This window comes from Amphiura filiformis, chromosome 14 (assembly GCF_039555335.1).
Source record: "Amphiura filiformis chromosome 14, Afil_fr2py, whole genome shotgun sequence".
NCBI lineage: Eukaryota > Metazoa > Echinodermata > Ophiuroidea > Amphilepidida > Amphiuridae > Amphiura > Amphiura filiformis.
In genome coordinates this window covers 55,435,040-55,448,704 of record NC_092641.1, presented here as the reverse complement: position 1 = coordinate 55,448,704, position 13,665 = coordinate 55,435,040, and the positions used below count along the sequence as shown (strand labels likewise).

At 37.2% G+C, this 13,665-nt stretch overlaps 1 protein-coding gene across 1 annotated transcript; it reads right to left on the bottom strand.

Annotated features, from left to right (window-relative positions):
* Positions 1 to 3,164: 3,164 nt before the first annotated feature.
* LOC140170504 (neuropeptide receptor npr-1-like) lies at positions 3,165 to 4,277 on the bottom strand. The gene has a single exon (XM_072193861.1). The coding sequence runs from the start codon at positions 4,275 to 4,277 to the stop codon at positions 3,165 to 3,167; it is 1,113 nt and encodes a 370-aa protein (XP_072049962.1).
* Between the last annotated feature and the right edge of the window lie 9,388 nt (positions 4,278 to 13,665).

The window sequence follows — 13,665 nt, the reverse complement described above, 5'->3', positions numbered from 1 at the left end:
CTTGAAGGTATTGATTGCACACTGTATGGGTTGCACACTCATCCAAACGCTAACGTTACTATAATTGTGACCGTACACGACGAATGAGTCGTAAATTCCTCAACCGGTCAATTTTGTTTTATTTCGTGTTTTACAAATATCATAAGCTTTAGAATGGTATATCATTTGACTTCACACGATATCCAGAAGCGGGGTTATGGTTTGTTGAACTTTGCTCCTTTTAACAAAATGGTAGCTTTTTCGTTTCTACATGTGTGTGTTTTTTCACATTGCTGATAATAAATATCAAACAGTCATAATTGGCGGTCATTTCAAATCATCCCCAAGTCAACGAGGTTCACGAATGTCCTCTCATTGTTAATTGTTGGTTATACATACCTAGACAAAATACAATGCTTTGTAATCCACCACTTGAACATGTTGAACAGGATTTAGCCAAAACAAACAAAGACCAGGGCTATTAAGAATTCTACAGACATCTAAGGTAGAAGCTTATTATCCTGTTCAACAATAGGATTATTGATTGGTTTAAAAGAGATACATGTCGCGCCAAATTGAGGTACCTATGAATACGACCTTCATGCACATTTTACACTCACAGACTGTAACTCATAATACAATTTAGGACATTTACGGCTCATTCGTGCTGTACGGTCACAATTATGTATACTAATATTTGGAATATATTTGAATGTTTTTGTACAAATAATTAATTTCTTTACTTTTTCATCAAATAATGTCCCGTATATACGGGAGCTTTACGTATTATCAGGACTCTACCAAACCAATTTTTTAGCTTCGTTTTATGGTGGTCCTATAACCATGATAACACATTCAAGATGTTACCATACCAACGCCCGGCACTATTCAAGATCAAAAGTCAACAAAGATGTCAAATTAAAAGCTGAGCAATTTTCCTCTTATTTCAAGGATTCAGGAAAAGTAGAGTTTGACCTACTTACGACATACCATCCATTGATTATGGTCAAAAATATCAAAATATATCATATATATGGTCAGTTTTTGGGGGCACACAGGGGTCAAAAAGTATAAGCACTACGATTTCAACCAAAATGGTCTCAAATTGTTCGTCATGTAAAAACAAGTCAATAAGATTTAAGTATGTCAATGAACATATTCAATCAATAGAGACTTGAAGTTTGAAAATTTACTTTAACTGGAACGGCAACTTCAGAAATATCGATTGGATTTCTTGCTCAAATTTACTCCAACGCGAACGTATGGCTGGTTACTGCAACAACAGCGTATTGTCGCTTAAACTCTGGACATGTGTATCAATGTGCGTTCAAAAGAAGGGCATGTGTAAGATCTAGTAACCGACTACATCAAAATGTCTCTCTTTTGTTTTAAATAGTCAAGTGGTTATTAGTCCCACTTCAAGACAAAAGACTCTACCTTAAGAGCTCCGTTTAAGTAAACATGAATGAACTCGCGATACCACTCAACATGGATTATGTCGGGACCCAGCGTTAATCTCCTTATCATATTATTTTGAAACTAGTTATACGTTTCAATTAATATTCTTACGATAGTTATATAGGCCTATATATATTATTTAATAAAGCCTCGTCAGCTTTGTCAATTTTATATTCCAATTTACTACGCAAAGCGTAATGAAATACATATTCTTTATTTATTTCCCTCCTTCTGAACCTCTCTCCCCTCCCCTCCTGTTTCCCCTTCCCCACCTTCTCCACATTTCCCCCTCCTTCTCCCCTTTATCTGTACTTGTTCTCTAGCTCTCTCTCGAACTTGACCCTCCTATAATTACCCACTCGCACTCCTGTTTCCCCCTCCCCAGTAACTTTGTCAGGGTTTTTCTGTTAGGAGGGCGTGGGCCGATTCTCAAAGGGAAACGTTTTTCAAAAACAATGAAAAATGGGCTTAAAATTGCAGCAAAAGGCCTAAAAGCGTAAAATATCACGGCGGTCAGCATCCAAAAGGGGAGGGTCAAGAAGGAAGACAAGATGTCCCACGGGGGAGCTGCCCTCCCCCCTTGGCTACCGGCAAAGCACCTCACTTTCCACTTCCAATGCCCTCCCTCTCCTCCTCCCTACCCCCTCTCTTACCAGGCACAACCTATGACATGTTATAAATAAAAAAGTTATGCACCTGCTTTACTCTTCAAGAAGTATTGTATACTGCTGGCTCAAGTAAAACCAGGTCATTTTTACGGGAACTTAATCCCCTTGGCGTTGAAGTGTGACGTTTGGAACAAAAATTATTTTGATCTAATTCAATCATTAATTTTCAGCAACATGTAGCATGTTTTTTACCCAAACCAAATTAGATTTCCAATAATTGGTCTATTAACTAAAGTCTGCACAAAAAGTAACTCCGCTGTTATATATACGCCTATAGATTCAGAACTAATACTTGTTTTCACAATATTTCAACATAAAAAGAAGGATGATTTATTTACACGCATTTTGATACCCCATTTGTCAAATTTTGTTCAATATTGACAATACAGTAGTGTTTTGAAAGAAAAATACCCCAATTTAAAAGTTGCAGTTATTTGTATTGATTTGAATTAAGCGCGAAGATAATGGCGGGCTTTACGTGTTTACAGTGCTGGCATTATAACCATTGATCGCTGTAAACTGCAACTTTTAAATTCGGGTATTTTTCTGTAAAAGCACTACTGTGTTGATAATATTGAACACCATTTGACGAATGGGGTATCAAAATGCGTGTAAATAAATCATCCTTCTCTCTATGTTGAAATATTGTGAAAACTATTATTTGTTCTGAATCTATAGGCGTATTTATAACAGCTGAGTTACTTTTTGTGCATACTCTAGATAATACATAAGTGGCAATTATGTAGTCTATGAGGAAATATGCAAACTATTGTTCTAAATTATGACGTATTTTCATCATATTTACGGCACACTATAGATTCTGGCGTTAACTTTTACTTCAAGCGGCTTTAATGGCAGAGTGGTTTTGAATACATAATCCTCTATAATCCTCTTGACGTTTAAGTTTGTGGTTTCAAACTTCATTTCGCAAAGTCTCTAATAGCTCTCTTCACACGTATGCCAGGTTTTAAGAACATCACACGGGATCGATGGGTTGGAGTAGCCTACCTAGTGGAGCTTTTGGGCGTACATCCCGTCTTTGCCCGTGGTTTGTGCCTCTCATATCTGGCCCGTTTCCTGTATAGAACTTGCAACAGGTTGATTGTGTTTGCATCCCGCGCATAAAATAACCAATTTCAATTCCTTTCGATACTGATCATAGCGAAGGGCATAAATAATTGGGTTACAGGCTGAATTTAACATAGCCATGCTGACAGCAAACCCATATAATAACCCACCGAAATCTATGTATCCTCCAAGATTGTATTGTAAGAATAAGAATTTCTCCGTCGACCAACAGATAACATAAACAGCAAACACTGTAATAAGCGTACTGGTGACATTTCGCGTTTGCTTGGATGCAATGGATGCTGCGGACGAGGAGGTCCCTTTAGGCCTACCATTACCGGTAGTTTCCTTTTCATTTACATTTTCTGTGTTTGTGGCAAAATGAGTCGTTGTCGCAGATACAGTAGGCATTTCCATTTTCTTCCAGCGTTTTTCGCGTTTCTGTAAGGTAAATATAATGCGAGTAAAACAAAAGGCCATTATAATACAAGGGATAAAGTACTCCCAGAAAAAGATCAGTAACCCGATTGCTTTAACAGTCCGTGTCTTTTCATACTGATCAGAATAGAGACATTTCCCGTCTTCGACGCCAACATTAACAAAGATTACAAATGTTACCTCCATCATAGGGCCAAATACCCACGCAAGAGCAGCTAAGACGAAAACCTTCCGGCGCGAAAATTCGTAAACGTGCGAAATAGGGTGTAATATGGCATTGTATCTCTCCAGAGATATAGCCACTAGATTGAATGTGGATATCGCAAAAAGCGAAAACAAAACTACGCCGTTTTTCCAAAAGAAGCAATACAGATATCCCCAGAATGCATTAGTCGGTACTGCAAGAGGGAATATGTCTGTCAAAGTCAAGAGTACAAGAGCGAGTGATGCCAAAAGGTCGGTAATGGCTTGCGTAACAATTAAGATGTGGACATTTTGACGTTTCAACCTGGCGGTAACGAGACACACTGTGAAGTTACCAATCAATCCAGCCAAGGCGATAACGATTTTTATAGATGCAAATATTTTCTCTCCTGTTGATTCAGGTTCTACATCAAATGTTTCGAAAGATTTCAGATCGCCTGTTGAGTTGGTTTCAGATTCCATGTCGATGTCGATGATCTTCTCAGTAATTGGGTAATAACAAAATAATTGTAGTATGTTACTTTGGTATGGCGGATACCTGTCTCTATATTCTGGAATAATACAAGAATAAAGGAAAATACAGGCACTAAGGCACTAAGTAACAACGTTTACTTCAATAGCTCGTTTACTTTGGTACATACCTGTTACAGCTTTACTCGATAGTAACTATTGTGAAGCATTTATAAGAACAATATAATCATCAACTAGCTGATGTAGACATGTCAACATGTCAGGCATATATACGAACTTGACACGAATAGATATATCTTTAATTGAGTCTCAACATTCATTATGACAATTTACGCTACATAAACCTTGATTTATGTGCCACAATGCACTATTGCAGAAGCTACATTTGCCAGTATTTTTCTCATATTCGCCTGTGAATTTCGGCTATCATGCTCAGGATTCTAACTCGTGCACGGAGTATTGTGGGATAGGATTTACCGAGAAAAAAATGGTATGCAGGAAATGAAGTGAAACAACATTACTGGAGAGCTGAGAATGAAATCCAGGGAATGAAATCAAATAATGTATTCAGTCTTAATCCATTATGGTCAAATAAATAAATTATTGTAAGGAAACGATAAAAGCATTCAAAACGTATTAATTGAAATAGCTTTTTGATTTGTTATCTACAGTTTCCATAGTTAGTCAAGAAGCGAGAGAAACCCGTGAAGAATAAGCTTTAATATAATTATATAATATTAAAACAAAATAGGATCAAAATTTGGTGCCCAAATGCACCTTATTTAGTAAAGAGTTGAGGTCATATAGATGTCAAATCTTAAACTTGCTCATAGCTTATTATAAACCACGCCAAATATTTCGTCGACACTGATAAAACATTATATTCAAGTTAGTTGTTTTCTGGCAACTTTTTCTAACCTATGTCGAAAACGTTTTGTATTTGCTGGGTTTGACTTATCTGATATGTAAGATTCTAAAATTATAAGCAAAAAAGTCGCATTTTTAGCTCCACAACCACTCCCGATGTTCATAAAAATTACAAATGTGCCACACACGGCACGGCACATAACAAACCGTTATAAATGTGTACAAAATGTTTCAACAACATTTGAATATCGGATTATATAAAGATCACGAAAACGTTTTGAAAACGTTTATTTCAACATTTCTTCAACACTTACATAAAATTATGTTTGAATGCTTGGCATCAGGTTTTTACACATGTTTTTAAAATGTTATTGAAAAGTTGCATACACTAGCTGTTATACAGGGTGTCCCAGAATGATATATACCGTGTTTGAACAAAATATCAAAAATATATAGTCAACAGTGTATCTAATTTTAATAAATGCAATACAATGCCACTCATGTCTCCTACTTATTCTGTGACTTTCATGGAAATAGCTTGATTCGTTTTGGCGTGACATTGCTATTACTGAAAATGGTCGAAAACTGCATGTGTATAATTTTCAGTGCAAAGGCATCAACACATGGATCCTTTATCACCATCGTCCAGCCACACTGTGCAATATATTAGAGAAATCCTATATTCTTTGATAGGAAATACACCAAATTTGGCACAGATATAGAGCTTACAATTCTAAATAATTCTTGATATGGGATTAAGTGAAATATTTCAATATGACATCAGCTATTTAGGTTGAAAAACATACAAACAAGGGAAGATGCCTACGCATCATACACTGGAACATGGAAACATTCAAACATTACAAACTAGCGCACGAGATCAAATCAATGATGCTTAATCGTATTCTTAATATATCAATATACAGGGGAAAGAAGAATTACGCATCGCACACTAGCACAATTAAACATGAATTTACAAATGGAAACATTACATGCATAGGCAGATATACCAGAGTAAAAACTCCGGACATACCTGCCTGTGCGGGGACTCGAACCCCAGACCTCTAGCTTGTCGGGCGAGCGCTCTTACCACTGAGCTACACAGACTGTCCCTGATAAACAGGACTCAAGTCTGGTACTTATGGATATGAGCAGTCATGCGGGGTAAACAGGTGTGTGAGTTTCATCATTTGAAATCCCGGCAGAGATGGATTTTTCATAAAAGCATATAGAAGGTTCGTCCTTAGTGTCACAGCATGCATTTATGTCTATAGTATATGGGCAAACCCACAGCTACGTAACGAAGAAGATTAAAATTTACTGCGGAAGATCCTTGAGGAAGTTATATCCTCTGTAATAATGACATTTTGGGGTAAAAATTGTGGTAAAAAACACATAAAAAGTATGTTTTTCAATTTACAAATGGAAACATTACATGCATAGGCAGATATACCAGAGTAAAGTATTCTGTAAAACGTTTTTTGTATTAATTGCTGGGTTAGGTGCTGCAACATGAACGACTTTGGTCATGACTGATAAAGTGTAACATCAGAGATTAGTGATCATTTGCCAACGTATGTAGTGTACAGGCGTACACAAAATAGTAAGGAACATGCAGTCATGCAGTCCCCATAATAAAATAATGTGGAAGTGGTTTTTTTCCAAGAAACAAAATGTGATATGAAGAAGAAATATATAAGCGCCAGTGATTGGAATATAAGTCAGCATCTGTAGAATATCAAGTACCGTCATTCTGGTGTGGTGTAAACTTTGATTTAGACAAGATTGCTTCAAATAAATATGATAATTATTCATTTGACAGCCCTTTGCAAATAAATGTATTAAAGCACGAAATGAAAAGACATTTAGTAACATATCTTTATCATTGACTCGCTATGGTTATATGTCCAATATGCTATAACTTAATAAGCTATTGGGGTTTTATAAATCGTGTGTTTCCAATTATAAGTTAATATTATGTGCGCGTTTGGGTCAAAATCGATAAAACCATGTAAAGGGTAGAGTGCAATGGAAATGCTGACAAGACCAACCGGTCGTGTTATAAATTGAGCACCTAGAATTGAGAAAACCAACACTGGTCTCGAAGGTAATAGTATATAACAGTATATTGCGGGACACGAATTAAGTCTAGGCTAGACCGAATATGAATTTAAGATTCATTCGTATGCAATTATCTTGGCATTGAGAGTACAACAAATCTACCCGCTGACAAACGGCAGCAGCCTGAAGTTTTTGAATTTTATTGGCCTATGGTATAAAATGACATTTATAGCTGCACGTTGCATTATTTGATGTAATGTTCCATATATTCATACGTGTGCCACATTAAAGAAACATAACGCGATATTTGTTTGTAATACCTAAAGACTGAGACTACTAAACACTAAAGACATGGAATCTCAAACCAACTCAACAGAAGATCTGATATCTGGCACAAAGTTTGATGGAAAACCTGAATCAACAGGAGAGAAAATATTTGCATCTATAAAAATCATTATCGGTCTGGTTGGATTGATTGGTAACTTCACAGTGTGCCTTGTTACCGCTCGGTTTAAACGTCAGCATGTTCACATCCTTATTGTTACACAAGCCATTGTCGATCTTTTGGCATCACTAGCTCTTGTACTCTTGACTTTGACACAAATATTCCCTTTTGCAGTACCGACTAATGCATTCTGGGGATATCTGTATTGCCTCGTCTGGAAAAGTCACATGATTATGTATTTCTTTTTTGCGGTTTCCACATTTAATCTACTGGCTATATCTCTGGAGCGGTACAATGCCGTGTTACACCCTATTTCGCACGCTGACAGTTATTCGCAGCGAAAGGTTTTATTCTTGCTGCGCTTGCGTGGGTATTTGGCCCTTTGGTGCAAGTCACATATGCAATCGTTGAAACTAGGATCATCAAAGACGGAAAATGTTATTATTTGTATGAAAAAGCACAGCTAAATATATTGGGCTACTTGTCTTTTTTTGGGAGTTCTTTATCCCTTGCATTATAATGGGCTTTTGTTTTACTCGCATCATATTTACCTTACAGAAACGTGGACAACTTTGGAAGAAAATAGAAATACCATCGAGAAACCCTAAGCCGTCTACCTTGACATCCGGAGCATCCATTGCATCCAAACAAACGCGAAATGTCACAACTACGCTTATTACAGTGTTTGCTGTTTATGTTATCTGCTGGTCAGCGGACCAGTTCTTATTCCTACAACAGAATCTTGGAGGATCATACATAGAATTCGGTGGGTTATTATATGGGTTTGCTCTCAGCATGGCTATGTTAAATTCAGCCTGTAACCCAATTATTTATGCACTTCGCTATGATCAGTATCGAAAGGAGTTGAAAGCGTTATGCTCGGGATGTAAGCACGGTTAATCTGAAGAAAGCTATTCACATTCCGCTCAGAAAAGGATAGACAGACACCACGGATATGCACACACACACCACGGAATGTACTTCAGAAAGCTCAAATGGGTAGCAAAAACCGCTACTGCGGCCAATACCAATAATGACACAGACGATTTATCTCGGACTGTAATTTATCAAACCTAGAACATGATATACTTAATAGCTTGATATTAACGATTAAACTAAAAAATAAAAATAAATATCTCCTTGTATTAGCTATCTCTGTTAATTACGCCTGTATCTTTTTTATTTTTATTTATAACATGCGGCCGAAGCCAGACTAAACCCAATAGTGCTCAGAGGCTACTAAATTCAGGGATGCCTCCAGATATGACGGGACAGGGATATGGGAAGAGGTCCGATTTTAGAAGCAGGAGGAAAACCGGAGCACCCGGAGAAAAACCTGCGAGGACGAGCATGGATCTGCAACCAAACTCACATGTGGCACCGCGGGGAATTGAACCCGTGCCACAGTGGTGCGAAGCGAGTGAGAAGACCACTGCACTAACCCGCCCTCCCATAGACATATAATTGTATGCTTCTGTGATTTTAGCGTCCTGTTTTTTGTTACGTTTCCGTAGAGACATCCTGGCTACTGCGTTGGTGTTCTTGGTTTCAAACGCTCTTATTCAAGCCAGTAGTATGTCTGCATGTCCTTTGTGAATACTACCTACTTGCGACTTTAACGCTTAATTCGTGGTAGCAGGTCACATATAATCAGGTCTAAATTGCGCAATTGTGGAGACTGAATACTAAGGCATCTATTTGTATAGTATTATCCTGGTATTGAGAGTATAACCTTAAACAGCTTACAAAAAACACAGTGATTTATATTGCGCTAAGCTCATGCATATAATAGTCTAGTAAATTAGATAACCCGGTACACACCGACATCGCCCGGTTAATAATTACATTATACAGCAAGAGACACTGAAATGAATACACGGGATCGATACACGTGGATGTGCTATGCACGATTGATATTCAGACGATAAATCTTTGGATACCGGGTTTGAAAATGATGAATATCTCCCATAAATGATTTCGTATAAAGAAACCAGATGTGGTTCCTTGCACTTGAATATATATTTTAACAGATATGATAGTCGTTAGTTTGCCCTTTGAGATACTAGCTTGCGTCTTGAGTCAAAAACTGACAATAATTTTGATTTATATGTGCCGAATTTTATAGCGCAGTGTAGGCCTATAGGCCAACCGTGAAGGTAGTCTAAAACCATATGACCTATGCTCGACTAACACACAGCGAGGACAGTAACCGGGCTAATCGGGGCTATTGTCAGTAGCCTTAGTCAGATGTCCTTCGGCCGGCCCACGATGCGACACAAAACTATTAAACAGGTCGATATAAAATGGATATGCGTGGCGGTGGATTCAATCTACCATGGCGATTTCTGCCATGAAGATATCGGGGCGATGACACTGTGCGGTACGGCTATCATATTATTTGCTTAGAGGATATCTCCGGCGATCACAATATTACACCTTATAATTATGTTAGAAAAATAATTATCAAGCACGAATTACATGACTTTATTTAAAACAAAGTCATATTGTCATTATCATTCTTTATCCCTTGTATTATAATGGGCTTTTGTTTTACTCGCATCATATTTACCTTACAGAAACGGGGACAACTTTGGAAGAACATGGAAATACCGTCTCCATCATCGAGTAACCCTAAACCGTCTACCTTGACATCCACAGCATCCTCAGCATCCAAGCAAACACGCAATGTCACCACTACGCTCATTACTGTGTTTGCTGTTTATGTTATATGCTGGTCAACGGATCATTTCTTATTCCTACAACGTAATCTAGGAGGATACCTAGATTTCGATTCTTATATATATGGGTTTGCTGTCAGCATGGCTATGTTAAATTCAGCATGTAATCCAATTATTTCCCTACGCCCTTCGCTATGATCAGTATCAAAAGGAGTTGAAAGCATTATGCGCGGGATGTAAAAACGGTTAATCTGAGGAAAGTAATTCACGTTCCGCTCAGAAAAGGATAGGCAGACACCACGGACATGCACACACACACCACGGAATGTACGTCAGAAAGCTCAAATGGGTAGCAAAAACCGCTACTGCGGCCAATACCAATAATGACACAGACGATTTATCTTGGACTGTAATTTATCAAACCTAGAATATGATATACTTAATAGCTTGATATTAACGATTAAACTAAAAGATTAAAATAAATATCTCCTTGTATTAGCTATCTCTGTTAATTACGCCTGTATCTTGATGCATAGACCTATAATTATATGCTTCTGTGATTCTAGCATCCTCTTTTTATGTTATGTTTCCGTAGAGACATCCTGGCTACTGCGTTGGTGTTCTTGGTTTCAAACGCTCTTATTCAAGCCAGTAGTATGTCTGCATGTCCTTTGTGAATACTACCTACTTGTGACTTTAACGCTTAATTCGTGGTAGCGGGTCACATATAATCAGGTCTAAATTGCGCAGTTGTGGAGACTGAATATTAAGGCATCTATTTGTATAGTATTATCCTGGTATTGAGAGTATAACCTTAAACAGCTTACAAAAAACACAGTGATTTATATTGCGCTAAGCTCATGCATATAATAGTCTAGTAAATTAGATAACCCTATGCGGCTATCATATTTTTTGCTTAGAGGATGTCTCCGGCGATCATAATATTACACCTTATATGTTAGCAAAATAATTATCAAGCACGAATCACATGGCTTTATTTAAAACAAAGTCATATTGTCATTATCATTCTTTATCCCTTGTATTATAATGGGTTTTTGTTTTACTCGCATCATATTTACCTTACAGAAACGCGGACAACTTTGAAGAAAATGGAAATACCATCTCCATCTCATCGAAATGTCACAACTACGCTTATTACAGTGTTTACTGTTTATATTATCTGCTGGTCAGCAAACCAGTTCTTATTCCTACAACAGAATCTTGGAGGATATATACATAGAATTCGGTGGGTTATTATATGGGTTTGCTCTCAGCATGGCTATGTTAAATTCGGCATGTAACCCAATTATTTATGCACTTCGCTATGATCAGTATCGAAAGGAGTTGAAAGCATTATGCTCGGGTGTGAGAAAAGCTATTCACGTTCCGCTCAGAAAAGGATAGGCAGACACCACGGAAATGCACACATCACGGAATGTACGTCAGAAAGCTCAAATGGATAGCAAAAACCGCTACTGCTGCCAATACCAATAATGACAAAGACGATTTATCTCGGACTGTAATTTATCAAACCTAGAACATGATATACTTAATAGCTTGATATTAATGATTAAACTAAAAGATTAAAATAATTATCTCCTTGTATTAGTTCTCTCTGTTAATTACGCCTGTATCTTGTTGCATAGACCTCAGAAAAAGTATAGTCCCAGTAAACACAAAGCTGTTATCGCAAAATGTTTTTTTGCAAATCATTGCGTCAACAATTAACATTATGTTAGAATGTTTGGCATCAAGTTTTTACACAAGTTGTTTTTACCTGTACACTTAAAAAGGTATTCTGTAAAACGTTTGTGTATTTGCTGGGTTAGGTGCTGCAACATGAACGACTATAGTCATGTCAGTTCGGGGGCACTCGTAATTCACGGACGTCTCTGATTTCAAAGACGGGTCAGTGATATCACATGTATACGTCGAGCTTTGTTGACAGCTGAGCACTCGATGTAGCACATCGGAACGCAGCTGAGTGTATTAGAATAAGCTTTCCTATGCTTAGCAAATAAACTCAACTCAGAAAGTATCGAAACGATTATAGATGATCAGATATATCGGGAACTGAAATATATAGCAAAAACTTATTTAGTGTATATAAAGCGCAGTTTTCTCCTGCGCATTATGATACCTCTTTTGTTTGCTCTACGATATCATTTGGTCGACTTATGGGCGCCTGAGTGGCTTCAAGTCAGATTTTGAAAGTTGCGCTTGCTCGGGATGTAAACACGGTTAATCTGAGGAAAGCAGTTCACTCTCCGCTCAGAACAGGATAGGCAGACACCCCGAACATACACACCCCACGGACTGTACGTCAGAAAGCTCAAATAGATAGCAAAAACCGCTACTATGGCCAATACCAATAATTTATCAAACTAGAATATGATATACAATAGCTTTATATTAACGATTAAACTAAAAGATTAAAATAAATATCTCCCTTTATCATGTTTATTAGATCTCTCTGTTAAGTACGCCATAGACCTATATGCTTCTGTGATTCTAGCGTTCACTTTTTTATTATGTTTCAGGAGATATCCACGAAAAAACCTTTTCCCAAAAATTCAGTTGATTCTGATTTGAAGTAAGGTATGCGCGAGATATGCATCATTATTATACTGCGCCAATAAAGTATCCTTACACTTATCCTTACACAATTTCCGAACTAAACAATATTGGGGTAAATTTGTTTTTTTAATAGATGCACTAGCTAATCTTGCACATTATGACACCACATTGAATCCAATGTGACTTCAAGAAGCAAAGTTACAAGCATTTGATTAGACGAAGGTCCAGTTTTAAAAGTGACAATCTAGCCTATTCAAAACACCACAGACTAGACATCTGGTTCGAGAGTGGTAAATGGCTAATTTATGTGTTTGGCTTTAATTTAAAACAAAAGAAACAAAAGAAAATTGAACCAAAATAACTGACAAATAAAATGAAAGCTTTGAAAAGTACAGAGAAGTAAAAACTGAAATAAAAACTGCTTTAAATAACGCTTCATTGAAGAAACTGTGTTGTCTCTTTGTTTCGCTTGTTGGAATCTTTTTGCGCCTTGTATAGGCCAGTTTGTCACTTTTAAAACTGGACCTTCGTCTATTCAAATGCTTGTAACTTTACTTCTTGAGGTCACATTGGATTCAATGTGGTGTCATAATGTGCAGGATTAGATAGTTCAGTTTTAAAATTGTGATTATTTTTCCAACTTAACTGTAAGGATACTTTATTGGCGCAGTATATATACTTCATGCTCCACAGGGCACTGTGTTATAACTTCGTTTTGTTATTGTTTAGTATGTTTAAAGAGAACGTGATC

Excerpts from the sequence above, each read along its gene's own strand:
- LOC140170504 (XM_072193861.1), bottom strand. The coding sequence starts at position 4,277 with ATGGAATCTGAAACCAACTCAACAGGCGATCTGAAATCTTTCGAAACA.